This window comes from Bos grunniens, chromosome 8 (assembly GCF_055505025.1).
Source record: "Bos grunniens cultivar Pamir isolate PY7600 chromosome 8, Bosgru_T2T1.0, whole genome shotgun sequence".
Taxonomy (NCBI): domain Eukaryota; kingdom Metazoa; phylum Chordata; class Mammalia; order Artiodactyla; family Bovidae; genus Bos; species Bos grunniens.
The window spans coordinates 51962976-51977866 of NC_141172.1; the positions used below are offsets into that span (position 1 = coordinate 51962976).

Here is a 14891-nt window from a genome sequence, read left to right on the forward strand (position 1 = left end):
ATTCTCCTCATTCTGGCATTTTGGGGGAACCTCAAGTCTCCCTACCTCAAACTGAAATCATATTGCACAGCTTTTCCAGTCAGAATCCCAGCAAAGAAACAACCTTACATTTATTTATAACATTATAGAAATCATCATTCTTACTAGGTAGAATAACCAACCCAGTACTTTATAGTTAAATATTAATGGTCAGATATAAAGAAAATCATAAGAACTCAAGCATAAAAGCAGGCAGGATAAACAGAATAGTGTTTCTTGAATGAGACAAAATAATTGAAGAAAAAAAAGAGAATGTGAACAGAAAACTAATTCATAAAAACAGAATTCTAGGAGTATAAGAACTGAATCCTACCATCACTACCTTCTGTCTTCCTAAGATAAGAAAGAGTTCCTAGAAGAGAACTCTATAGAACTAAGTAAATATTGAAACAAATTCTTGGATATAAAGAATCTACCCAGTTTCAAGCTGATTGAATACTTCCATGCAAACACATTTTTGTGAAATGTCAGAGCAACAGAAGTAATATTGAAGAATACCAGGCTGCCTGTTAGGGCTTAGAAAAAAAAGTGACTGGAATCAGATTCATCATGAATGAAACTGGATGGGGTAGGATTGATGGAGGATAAAAGACAGTGGGGTAATATTGGAAAATATATTTCTAAGGAAAATAATTTTGAAGTTAGAATTCTATATATGGTCCAACCATCATCCAAATGTGAAAACAATTTTTAGATTTCCAGTGACTCAAAGTTTACTTTCTTTATACCCATTCAGGTACAGCTCATTTTATTGCACTTCATTTTTATTGTGTTTCTCAGACATTGCAGTTTTTACAAATTTAAGGTTTGTGGCAACCCTGAATCAAGAAAGTCTATCTGGGTTCCATTTTTCTAACAAACTTAGTTTTTAATTAAGGTATATATATTTTAAAAACATAATGCTATTGTGTTATGACAGACTATAATATAGTATAAACATAACATTTTATATGCACTGGAAAACCAGTTTGTGTGACTTGCTTTGTTGTGGTATTCATTTTATTGCAGTAGTCTGGAACCAATCTTGCAGTCTCTGAGGTATACTGGTAGTTTGAAAATATATTCTAGCAAAGCAAATAAGGAATCCAGGAAAAGGGAAAACGTGGGATTCAAATACAGAAAGCATTAAAAAGGAATCCCCAGATTATCTGTTACTGGGCTAGAAAGTACTTAGTTTTCATTAAAAGGAATTTAGAATGCTTTAAGAAAAAAGGACAGATGTCTTAAGAAAAGTGACATAAATTCTATATAACATGTAGAATGAGGTGTTAACTATGCCACATTAAGTAATATGGGAGAGGAAGACATGTTTTCTGTTCCAAAGAAGGGAGAAATATATATACAGTACATTCTGGTGCAGAAGTGAAGTGAACTGTTTTGCATGATTTTGAGCCATTTTTAGAATGCGTGAAGAGATAATTTTTTTTTTTTCCTTGAGAGATGCATGTGTTGTGTTGCAGCAACAGAGGAAGTAAAATAATAAGCTATTGGGGCTTCCATGATGCCTAGCAGGTAAAGAATCCACCTGCAATGTAGGAGATGTGGATTTGATCCCTGTCTAAAAGATCCCCTAGAGAAGGAAATGGCAACCCATTCCAGTTATTCTTGCCTGGGAAATTCCATGGACAAAGAAAAGCCTGGCAGGCTACAATCCAGAGAGTCAGAAAGAGTCGGGCATTACTGAGTGATTGAGCACACATTAGTCTCTTCATTTAAAATACTGAGATTTTTCAGTCTCAGTACTGAGATTTTTCAGTGTAGCAGTCTTGCATAATTGTGTTGAACTTCTTCCTAAGTATGTTTTTTGATGCTACTGCAAATATTTTTAAAAGTATATTTCTCAGTTGTTACTGATACAATTGATATTTGCATAGTAACCCTATATCTTCGTATAAATGCTAAATTGATTTCTTAATTCTAGTAATTTGTTGGAGACTTTTTAGGGTTTTCTATGTAGTCAGTAATGCTGAGAAAGTCATTTTTACTTTCTACTGTGTAGAAATTATTATGTATAAATAATTTTGTGATAATAAACTCTACAGCTTACATGAAATGTACAAATTTTTTGAAAAAGTTACCAAAACTGACATAGGATGAAATAGAAATAAGATGAATAGTTCTGCATCTGTTAAAAGAATTGAATTTCAGTGGTGAATTTTGTTAAACATTTAAGTAAGATACCAGTGTTAAACAAACCTTTTGGAAAATACAGGAGGAGGAAACACTTCCTTAGTCGTTTTATAAAGCAAGCATTAGCCTGATACCAAAAACCCAAATAAAAAATAAAAAACAACTTTGAGGGAAGAATATTGCACCTAATATCCCTAATGAACACAGGAATAAAAATTCTTAACAGCATATCATACTAAATCCAGCAATAAGCATGTAGGATGTGTCATCTTGACTTAGACTTATCCTGAAATGCAGAGTTCATTTAACCCTCAAAAATCAATTAAGGTAACACCAAATTAATAGAAAAAGGAGAAAAAAATTATATCACCTGAATAGATGCAGAAAAAGCATTTAATAAGTCACCTATTTGTGATAAAAAGTAGAAATATCGAAAAGGTATATTTAAAGGTGAAATGGAAAGTTTTCCACCTAAAGTAGGAACAAAGCAAGAATGTCCACAGTCACATTCCTATTCAACCAGAAATCATTGACAGAGCAATACAGCCAAGAGAAGGATTAATAGGTCTACACAATCCATTTAAAATGTACCATGTGTATATAATACCTTGCCCCAAAATATGAAATATAGAAAAGACTGAATTTTGGATCCTTTTGGTTAGTGGAACATTTTTAAAATGTCATCTAAAGCATCTTGTTTGGTTTTAGTTTTTTTTGAAGTAAAATGTAAATACAAAACACATATGCCAGGTACTCTGGTATGCATTTTACACATGCTATTTCCCTGAATTGCCAAAACAGACCCAGGGGTTAGTTCTTTTATTCTCATTTTGCAAAAATTAAACCAAGAGTTTATTAAAAGTAAACCAGGAGTTTAGACTCCCAGATTATTATGTAAAGAATGCCAACCCTGGAGTTAAGTGAGTTCAACATCTGAATTTTTAAATCTTTTTGAATTTTTGGAAAAATATTGTACTATACCCATTTATTTAATAATTATGATAAATCTACTTTTAATTCCATTTTAATGAGTTCTACCATTCCTGACCTTTTTCTTTTATCCACTAACTAATTTTTCCAAGGAACAACTGTAGTGACAGCTGCTGTGGTAGAAGTACATTCACATGCTTCTCAAGTTAAGACAACACTAAATATGAGTTTCAGAACCGATTATCTCACCATGGTACTGTATAGTCCAGGTCCTAAACAGGTAAGTTGAAGAAGAAAAACTATATTTTTGCTGTTTCCTGTGTTTTGTTGTATCTGTTCCTTTGAGAAAAATTGTTGCACTTTTCACATTAACTATTTGCCTTTTAAAATGAGTTTTCTTACATATAGCCTTTGATATGAAAAGTGATATTTTAAAGTTAATATATGCTTTTCATTATGAGCTCTTGGAAATAGAGAATGTGGTATTTCATATCGTAAAATATGTTTTAAATTTGTATGTTTGTGTAAAACATACAAATATTTACATATTTACATACAAATGTATATAAATGTATATGTATACAAATGTATACATATTTACATACAAATGTAAAACATTTGTACTGATTTCTTTTTCCTCAGACTTCCTTTACAGATATTCGTGATCCTTCTCTGAAACTTGCTGAATTTAAGTTGGAGAATATTATAAGCACTTTAAAAATGTATACAGATGACTCAATACTTTCTTCCTTCTCATTAAAAAACTGTATTTTAGATGACAAAAGGCCTCATATCAAGAAGGCAACTCCTAGGTAATAGTGTTTTAAATTTTTATTGAGCAATGGTTGGTGTATTTTATAGAACTTACTCTCAAAGTTGCATATGCATTTTCTGGGTATAATCTGATATCTTCAAAGCTTTAATGGAGTTGATTCCATAGTTCTCAGTCAACATTTTAAATGCTCTGTTTATGTGCTGTTCTTGTTGAATGGTTGAATAGAAAAAAATGGTTAAATAGAAATAATCAGTGTAATTAAATTGGTTTTAAATTAATATCTATTATCTGAATTATGAATCCATACAATTGTAATGGGTAATATATGAAAATTTGTAGAAAAAATATGCTGAGATTCAAAATTCTGATAATTTCTTAAGGATATACTTCCTATATTATGAAACAATTGTGCTCCTGAAGTCTGTAAATTTATTATTTCTCTTATCCTACTAAGAGAAATGACTTCAGAACATTGGCTTGCTGTCGGTGAAAGCAATGAGAGACCTTTGAGTTTTATTGGTGTGTTTGATTAGGTGCAGGACACTCATAGAAATTGTGATTGTGTTTTTCAGAATGATAGGACTGACAGTTGGGTTTGACAAAAAGGACATGATGGATGTAAGGTATAGGACGATCCGAGATGGTTGGGTGGCTGATATAGTCCTTCAAGAAATGTATATTTGTGCAAGTGTGGAATTTCTGCTGACAGTTGCAAATGTCTTTCTTGAGGCCTACACTACAGGCACTGCTGTAGAAACCAATGTTCAAACATGGTCTGCTAAAGAAGAAGGTTAGTTATTGGCTAAAATATTCCATATCTGTTACTGAAGTGCTATAATAACACTTAGCTTGATTATCCTTCTAGATGATGAGGATAACAGGATCAATAAGTTAGAAATCCTTATTTTTCAGAGGGAAGAGGAAAATTTAAATGTGTTTTCTGATAAGATAGACAGTTTCTGTATTTTTCAAGTCATAAGTAAATACTGGGTTCAAAAATTATGAGACCCATGTTAAAATAAGTAATTGTACTTCTTTGAAGACAATAATTTGAAAGATTTTCTTGGAAGGAGACAATAATGAAACAATGACTCCTTTTCATAATTAAAGATAGTATTGTAACTTAAACTTGTCTTTTATTTATATACTTGTGTTTGCTTTCTGGCCAGGCCACTCAATCAGGGATTGAACTCATGCTCCCTGCAGGGAAAGTGCAGAGTCTTACCTACTGGACCCCACAGAGAAGTCCCTAAAGTTCTTTTATTCTTGTTACATTTATAATTTTCTATTATCTTTTATATATTTCATTCCTTGTAGTGTAGTAGAAAGAGTGTCAAGCTAAGAGTTAGAAACTAGTTTATTTTTAGCTCTGCCATTAAATAGTAGAGATTTCCCCTCACATTTTAAAATATTCTAATGGCTATGAGTTCTTTAAATCTTATACTAGGAGACTTTCAGTAAATTCTTTTGGGATCTAAGTATTTCTATTTTGCTTTTACTTCAAATAGAGATATCATTGTCCTATAAATAATTTTTCATAATATAAGAAAGATTTATAGCTGTTTTAAGACATTATCTGTGTTTTTATTTTAGTACCTAAACAGCAATCAGAAAAGTGGGAAATGAACATCACTATTAAAAATCCTGAAATTGTGTTTGTCGCTGATATGACAAGAAATGATGCTCCTGCCTTAGTCATTACAACACAGTGTGAAATATATTGGCTAGGTGACTTTGAAAATGATACAATGACTGCTGCCATTAAAGATCTCCAAGTGAGAGCATGCCCATTTCTTCCAGTCAAGAGAAAAGGAAAAATCACTACTGTGAGTTTTCTATTTACTTGTCAGCTTAATTGTAAACTGTTTTATATTTAGCGTGTATCACTTTAGGAAAGTGGCTACATACTCTCCAACTTACTCTATAAAATACTTTTCTTTCGTCTTGGAGAGCCTAATTTAGATTATTATTGCACCAGCTTTTAAACTCTCTTTTCGTTTTTTCCATTTGTTCCTCATTGTTTTGTGTATTTATGGGAACAGTCACACTGAAAAGTTGATTTTATCTAAATACTTCTCAGTGAAGACTATGATTTTGTTTCCATGCCAATTCCACACTGCTTTTAGGCGGTTAAGACTTTCTACCAATTGTTTGTTGTGTTGTTTCAGTTTTATTATTTTAATTTTTTCTCCCATCTAGACCTATTTTTCTCAGATGTGCTACTTGCTTTTCTCCCTATGGCTTGTTTGAACCGTCAATCATGTGCTCTGGCATGCTTCCCATTTGTATTTTATTTTCTAGTATCCTCTTGGCCTTCTTCCTCTTCATAACTGATTAAAATTTGTTTCTTCAAAGACATCTTTTCAAGTTAACTATCTGACTCCTAGCACTCATAAAACACTTTGAAACTGTACCACAACTTCTTTATCCTTTCATCTGTCAATGGACATCTAGGTTGCTTCCATGTTCTAGGTACTGTAAACAGTGCTGCAGTGAACAGTGGGATACGTGTGTCTTTTCAGTTTTGGTTTCCTCAGGGTATGTACCTAGGAGTGGGATTGCTGGGTCATATGGTGATTTTATTCGTAGTTTTTTAAAGAATCTCCATACTGTCTTCCATAGTGGCTGTATCCATTTACATTCCCACCAACAGTGCAAGAGCATTTGCTGTTGTAACCTTTCCTTTGTTTTTCTAATTTTGTTCACTTGATTCTTCTCTCTTTTTTTTCCTTATTGAGTCTGGCTCATGGTTTGTGAATTTTCTTTATCTTCTCAAAGAACCAGCTTTTCATTTTATTAATCTTTACTGTTATTTCTTTCATTTCTTTTTCATTTATTTCTGCGTGGACCTTTATTATTTCTTTCCTTCTACTAATTTTGGGGTTTTTTTGTTCTTCTTTTTCCAGTTTAGGTGTAAAGTTAGGTTGTCTATTTGATATTTTTCTTGTCTCTTGAGGTAGAGTTGTATTGCTATAAACGTCCCTCTTAGGACTGCTTTTGCTGCATCCCGTCAGGTTTTAGAGTTGTCATGTTTAGATTGTCATTTGTTTCTAGAAGTTTTTTGATTTCCCTTTTGACTTCTTCAGTAACCTGTTGGTTGTTTAGAAACATGTTATTTAATCTCCATGTGTTTGTTTTTCTTACAGTTTTTTTCTTGTAATTGATAGCTAGTCTCATAGCGTTGTGGTCAGAGAAGATGCTTGATATGGTTTCAGTTTTCTTAAATTAACTGAGGTTTGATTTGTGACCCAAGATGTGGTCCGTCCTGGAGAATGTTCCATGTGCACTTGAGAAGAAGGTGTATTCTTCTGCATTTGGATGGAATGTCCTGAAGATATCAATGAGATCCATCTCATCTAATGTATCATTTAAGACTTGTGTTTCTTTTTAATTTTCAGTTTTGATGAAATGTCCATTGGTGGGAGTGGAGTGTTCAAGTCTCCTATTATTACTGTGTTACTGTCAATTTCTCCTTTTATGTCTTTTAGTGTTTGTCTCATGTATTGAGGTGCTCCTATGTTGGGTGCATAGATATTTACAATTTTTATGTCTTCCTCTTGGATTGATCCCTTGATCAATCAATGTAGTGTCCTTATTTCTTGTAATCATCTTTATTTTAAGGTCTGTTTTGTCTGATATGAAGATTGCTACTCCAGTTTTCTTCTGCTTTCCATTTGCATGGAGTATATTTTTCCATCCTCTCACTTTCCATCTCTATGTGTCTTTAGGTCTGAAGTGGGTTTCTTGTAGACAGCATATATATGTATCTTGTTTTTGTATACATTCAGCCAGTCTTCATAATTTTTTTTTAACTTACTGTGTTTGTGGTCTTTTCCCAGGGTAAAAGGTTGACTTCTTTCTTCCTTTTGATTTCTGGCCTCCTATGTTTGGTGCAGTGGTTGTGTGAGCTTCCTATAGGCTGAGATTTGTGATGAGTTTTTGTTCCTTCATTTGTTTATTTTTCCTCTGATGGGCAAGGGTGAGTGAGGTGGTGATCCTTCCTGTCTGCTGGTGATTGGGTTTGTATTTTTTTGTTTGTTGTTTAGGTGAGGCATCCTGTACAGGGTGTTACTGATGGTTGGGTGATACCAGGTCTTGTACTCAAGTGGTTTGCTTTGTGTGAGTTCTCATTATTTGGTACTCCCTAGGGTTAGTTCTCTGGTAGTCTAGGGTCTTGGAGTTAGTGTTCCCACTCCAAAGGCTCAGGGCTTGATCCCTGGTCAGGAAGGAAGACTCCACAAGTGGTTTGTTATGGCATTAAGTAAGATTAAAAACAAATACCCCAAAACGAGAAACCAAAGATGAACCCCAGACAAATAGCAGTTACAAAATCAGGCAAATAATAATTTAAATGATGCAATATACATATACACCCATAAGCAAAGTCAAAACAATCCAACAAAAATAAAGTACAGTGATTGACCCGGTGAACAAAGGAAATCAAAAATTATATTTACCTGTTAAGAACAAAACTAAAGCACAAACTGGAAAACAAAACTAAAGCAAGGTGCCAAATATGCTTTATTGCAATGAAAAGAAAACTAACACATATATTGAGAGGAAAGGAAAGAAAGAATAGATATGCAAAGTTAAATACAGGTAGATGAAGAAGATTTATATACATTAAAGATTAACTGTAAGGGGTAAAGAACAGTAGGAAAGGCAAACAAAGAAATAAATGTAGAGAAAAAAATAATAGGTTTAAAAAATTAAAATTATAAAAAAGAGCAAAGAAAAAAAAGAAAGACATAAAGGAAGAAGAAAGAAAAAAGGAAAACAGAACTGCAAAATCCTAACACAGAGTCAGAGGTTTATAACAACAATAAGAAGTATAACTGAATATACACATATGCATTACACCCATAAGCAAAATCAAAACAGTCCAACAAAAATAAAGTAGAATAGATTGACCCAGTGAACAAAGGAAATCAAGAGTTATATCTACCAGTTAAAAACAAAACTAACTAAAACAGAAACTGGAAAATGAAACTAAAGGAAGATGCAAGTTGGGGAATAAAGCTATGAAAATAAAGCTAACAAATGTTTGACAGGAAAGAAAAGAAAGAATAGATATGCAAAGTTAAATACAGGTAGATGAAGAAGATTTATATATGTTAAAGATTATCTGGAAGGGGAAAGGAACAGTATGAAAAGCAAACAAAGGAATAAATGTATAAAAAATAATAATAGGTTTAAAAAATTAAAATTAAAAAAGAAAATAAAAAGGAAAACTCCCCAGAACTGCAGAAGCCCAATGTAGAGGCAGAGGTTTATAACAACAACAAAAAATGTGTCTGAGGAGGAAAAAAAAATTCAAAAACTTAATTAGATTTCATAGTGCCAAAAAATTGACAACTACAACAGAGGGGCAAAAAAGAAAAGAAAAAAAATCCAAGGGAATCTACAGGACAAGTCAAACCATAAGAATAAGAAATGTTTTTCTTGAGCCACTGCTGTCAGAGTCCTTTCCTTTGCTGGAGGTCGCAGTCCACCTCACCTCCCTTTTATGCCCTCCAAAACTGCTGATCTCTGGACCTGCTGTGGGGGCAACTCAGATTCTAATCTGGTCCTACTCCTGTGTGTTCTTCTCTCCAATATCGACAGCTATCAGAACCAGTGTGTTTCCTTTTGTGGGAGCTCTGAATGTCCTTTTATGTATTCTGTAGACACAGAGTCTGCCTCGTTGATCGTGTGGATTTAATCTGCAGCTTGTATAACTAGTGGTTAGGTTTTGCAGTCTTCTTCCTTAGCCACACTGCCCCTGGGTTTCAACTGTGGTTTTATTTCCATCTCTGCATGTGGGTTGTTCACTGGGGTTTGCTCCTGGGGCTGCCCTGGAGGACTTGGATTTGCCTCTGTGAGGGCCAGATGTCGGGGGTGGTGCAGCTGTTTAGGTTGCAAGAGTTCTGGCAGCACCAGGTACTCAGGGGAGTTGGCAGCCAGGGCAGCAGGAAATATAGTGCTCTAGAAGGGTATGGCAACCAGTATTGGCCAATATGCTCCGGTATTCTCGCCTGGAGAACCCCCCTGACAGAAGCCTGGCAGGCCACAGTCTACAGGTTCGCAAAGAGCTGGACACAACTGAAGCAACCCTGTGTGCATAGATGCAAGACTTTTTTTGCCTGTAGCAGCTCTGCCCCAGTGAGAGTTGAGCGTGAAGGTGGCACAGCTGCTTGGCTTGTGGGGATCTTGGGCAGCACCAAGTGTGCAAGGACATGGACTGCCTCCACCACAGGAGTTATGGCCCTATCAGTCTTTTTTCGAGCCTCTTGTAGCTGGCAATCAGAAGGCCTCTTTGGCCAGTTTTTCCCCATAGCTCCGCCCATTCAGGCACATAGAGGGCTCCCTTGCCTGGGATCCTTCTCTGTTGTTCAGCACGTCAGGCACATAGAGGGGCCCCCTTGGCTGGGGTCCTACCTGTAGATCGGCATTTCAGGCACTTAAAGGGGCACCCTGGGTGGGGTCCTACTCTGTAGTGCAGCGCATCAGGTGTTTGATGGGCCAGCCTTTTTATCATTCAGGTGCCGATGCTGGCATGTGGGGAGAGAGGCTATGGTGATGGCTCCACCCACTATGTGTGACTCAGTAGGATCACCTTGCCTCCATGGCTTCCTGGCTTTCCTCTACAGGCATTTCCCATCACAGTCTCCTCCTTCACATCTCCTAAATTCCTCTCTCCACAGTCAACAGCAGCCCTCACACTGGGATTGCTCCATAGTCTCTAAACTCCAGCTCCCAGCTGCTGTACCTTCCATGGGACCTGCGTCCCTGTCCAGACTGTGTATGGCTGTGGCAAGGACTGTCTGATTCTCATAACATTTAGGCTGCCACAGATCAGCTGTTTCACTCTGAGCCTTAAATGTTTCTCCTCTGACTCAGACAATTGCCCCAATGTGGGGATCGTACCCTTGCTTCAGTTTGCCCACCTGCCAAGGGCAGGTCCAGTCCTCTGAACACTCCTGTTTTTTCCCCTAGTTCCTTTGTCCTACTGAGTTTTGGGTGGTTCTATATTCCTTTCCACTAGTCAGGTACTCCTGTCCCCTCTTACCTGGTGTTCTGCATGTACTTCTGTGTCTGAAGGTGTATTCCTGACGTATCCATGGAGAGGGATATACTCCATGTCCACCTACTCCTCCACCATTTTGTTCCTCCTCCTAGATGATAGTTTGCTTTATTGTGTCTGCATATGACTTCTTTCGATTTGGCAATATATTAAGTAAGCGTAGTCGCACAGTCATGTCCGACTCTTTGCGACCCCATGGACTGTAGCCCACCAGGGTCCTCTGTGCATGGGATTTTCCAGGCAAGAGTACTGGAGTAGGTTGCCATTTCCTTCTCCAGGGGATCTTCCCTACCCAGGGATCAAACCTGGGTCTTTCGTATCACAGGCAGATGCTTTACCCTCTGAGCCACCAGGGAAGCCCAGGCAATATATTAACTAATAGACAAATAAGTTGTCAATTTTTGACAGACGCACACCTCACCACTGTACACAATGACTAGTTTAACAGTGGTACAAGGACTGAAAACTCAAAGCTTAAAAATCCATTCAGAAAAAGAAAGAATAGGAAACACTTTGTAGTCGTTGCTTCATAACAGTTGAAATATCCTGCTGAATTGAATTGTGAAAACTTGAAGCTCCAGCAATGGAGTAAATTCCTTGGATAGCCCATGTTGGAGTCTTTGATTTTTGCTCTCTTGAAAGAGCATTGTTCACATTTTCTCACGTGGCTCTGTCTCTCTCTCTTTTTTTAAACGTTATCCACTGTAGACATATGTAAAGTGACTGTTGTCTTTTTCAGGATAAACACTGTTGTCACAGCTTGCTTTCTGTTGAGCTTACTACTTGGAGGCGATTTTAGCAGTTTTAATACTAAAAAACTTCTATATACCAAGTATTGGTCTCCTTGGCAATCCTTAGTTTGTTAACCATTTGGTGATTCCATATATAAGTAGCTTTAACAACCAAAGCTGTTATTTATTCATGGAAGGTTTTTATTTTTATTTTTGCTGCAGAACTCTTGTTTTATTTACTAATCTGTCATTTGTCTATCCTATCTTCATCCTGACAGTAAAGACTACTTTAACAGTGGGTTCCCTTTTCTGTACACGCTTGCCAGCATTTGTACTTTTGATTATAGTCATTGTGACAGGTGTGAGGTGAAAGCTAACTGTCGTTTTGATTTGTATCTCTACTGATTAGCAATGTTGAACATCATTTCATGTGCCTGTTGGTCATCTGCATGTCCTCTTTGGAAAAATGTCTGTTCAGTTCTGCTGCCCATCTTTAATTGGAGCGTTTGGTAAAAAAATAAAAATGATATTGAGTTGTATGTTTAGTTCAGTTCAGTCACTCAGTCATGTCTGACTCTTTGCGACCCCATGAACTGCAGCATGCCAGGCCTCCCTGTCCATCACCAACTCCTGGAGTCTACCCACACCCATGTCCATTGAGCCGATGATGCCATCCAACCATCTCATCCTCTGTCATCCGCTTCTCCTCCTGCCCTCAATCTTTCCCAGCATCAGGATCTTTTCCAATGAGTCAGCTCTTCGCATCAGGTGGCCAAAGTATTGGAGTTTCAGCTTCAACATCAGTCCCTCCAATGAACACCCAGGACTGATCTCCTTCAGGATGGACTGGTTGGATCTCCTTGCAGTCCAAGGAGACTGCACAGAACTTAAGGAAAAACATACCCTTGAGCAGGATGAGTTGTTTTGTTGTGTAATCATTAGCTCTGGGCTTAAAGAAAGTTAGTCTTAAAGATTGTTGTCATAACAACTCAGAATTTAAGAAAAAATGTCTTATGTGACTAAGACAAAGCAATGTTAAAAAAAAATTTTTGCCCCTTTCTCTTCCTTGAGAGCCCTGGACCCCCTTTCTCCTTATCAATCTGCATAAGAATTAACTCTCTCAAGATTTTGGACTTCATGCTATAATATTGGGAGGTGACTATCAAGATCCTTAGGAGGTAAACATATGTTGCATTTGGGAGGAGTACTGGGGGCTACAGGACAGATTTATGTTTACTATAGTTAGGGCAGACTCAGTTAATTTACACTTATATTAAGAATTATTTAGCAAGTCTAATTTATTTATAATTTTTTATTCTTTTGTAGTTTGTCCTATATAGGTTAACATATTTCATTTAATTTTTTTTTATCTTTTTTATTTTTTAACTTTAAAATATTGTATTGGTCTTGCCATATATCAATATGAATCCGCCACAGGTATACACGTGTTCCCCATCCTGAACCCTCCTCCCTCCCTGTACCATCCCTCTGGGTCGTCCCAGCACACCAGTCCCAACCAAGCATTCATTTATTTTTATAATGGAAAAAAATAGCACGATAAAACTTTTATTTTAGTAACTCAATCTTTGGTTGAATCCACAAATACAGAACCTGTAGATACAGAGGGCTGACTGTACTTGGTCTTTTTTTTTTTTCTTGAGATAATGTTGACTTATAACATTATATAAGTTTCATGGGTACAGTATTATTTTTCTACTTCTGCGTACACAAAAGTATGTTCACCACTAAAAATTCAGTTTTTACCAGTAACCATACAGTTGACACCCTTGACCCCATTTGTTCCCCACACCTTCCCCTATATAACTTTCAATCTGTTATCTGTAACTATGTGGTTGTTTGATTTGTTCATTTCTTGTTTTTTTCTTTTTTATATTACTTATATAAGTGAAATCATGCAGTATTTGTCTTTCTCCATCTGACTCATTTCTCTTAGGTCCATCATACCCTCAAGGTCCATCATATTGTTGCAGATAGCAAGGTTTCACCTTTTTATGCCTGAGTAGTATTCCCTTCTCATACAAACATACAGAAACACTCCACATTTGCATTATCTTTTCATCTGTTGATAGGCACTCTAGGTTGTTTTCAAATCCTGACTATTGTAGACAATGCTGCAGTGAACAAAGGGGGTGACATTTATCTTTTTGAATTAGTGCTTTTGTATTATTTGGATAAATACCCAAAAGTAAAATAGGTGAATCATATGATAGCTATTCTTAATTTTTTGAGGACTCTCCATATTGTTTTTCCACAGTAACTACACAAATCCCACATCTAGTGAATGAAGATTCCCTTGCCTTCACATTCTTTCCAACTCTTATTTCTTGCCTTTTTGATAATAGCCATTACAACAGATATGAGGTGATATTTTATTTTGGTTTTGATTTGCATTTCCCTGATAAATAGTGATGTTGAACATCTTTTCATGTGCTTGTTGGCCTTCTGTCGTCTTTGGGGAAAAAAAATCTATTAAATTTCTCTTGCCATTTTTTAAAATTGTGATGTTTGTTTCATTGTTGTTGAATACTGTGCCATTTTATCAATATACAAAGGACTTGAGCATTCTTGGATTTTAGTATCTGCCATGGGTGGGAGGAAGCAGGTAGGGGACAGGTGTTTGTGTCCTGGAACCAGTCCCGAAGGGATACCAAGGGACTGCTATAAAATAAAATACAGAATACAAGTTTTGTGAATTTTTCATATATTTAAGAAATTCTTTTTCTTTGTCAGTAGTGTTGCTAATATAAGTACTTTCTGTTTATTATAAATAACGAACAAGAGGATAAGAAAGGAATGTTTTATTGACTGACTTGTTTTTGAAGTAGATTATTTTTACTAACTTGTTTATTTAGCATAGTTATCTCCTGTTGGACAAGTCTTTAAGTAAAAATATTTTAAGAACGTGTTAATTTGATAGTATTGATTTTTCTCTTATAGGTTTTGCAACCCTGTGACTTGTTCTGTCAAGCTACTCAGATAAGTACAGATCCACAAGTACTTGAATTATCAGTAAAATCCCTGACACTGAAGGTAAGTTATAATGTAGTCAGTCATTCAGATCTTTAGTGCCCTTTTGGAAAAAACAATAAAACTTAGAAATAAACAATTATAACAATAATATTAATCATTAAGCAAAAGGAAGCTGTTTAAAAATATTTTTGACACATAATTTTTAAATGATACTTAATTTACATTTTATGAT

The 14891-nt window shown here is 35.8% G+C and overlaps 1 protein-coding gene across 3 annotated transcripts in view; it reads left to right on the forward strand.

The window, feature by feature from the left end:
• VPS13A (vacuolar protein sorting 13 homolog A) overlaps positions 1–14891 on the forward strand; it is a 282305-nt gene that overhangs the window by 169105 nt on the left and 98309 nt on the right. For all 3 annotated transcript variants that reach the window (XM_086415617.1, XM_086415618.1, XM_086415619.1), the window contains 5 exons: positions 3252–3379; positions 3742–3911; positions 4447–4664; positions 5468–5700; positions 14627–14719. In XM_086415617.1, the coding sequence (XP_086271743.1) occupies positions 3252–3379; positions 3742–3911; positions 4447–4664; positions 5468–5700; positions 14627–14719 (842 nt within the window). The remainder of the gene's footprint in view (positions 1–3251; positions 3380–3741; positions 3912–4446; positions 4665–5467; positions 5701–14626; positions 14720–14891) is intronic.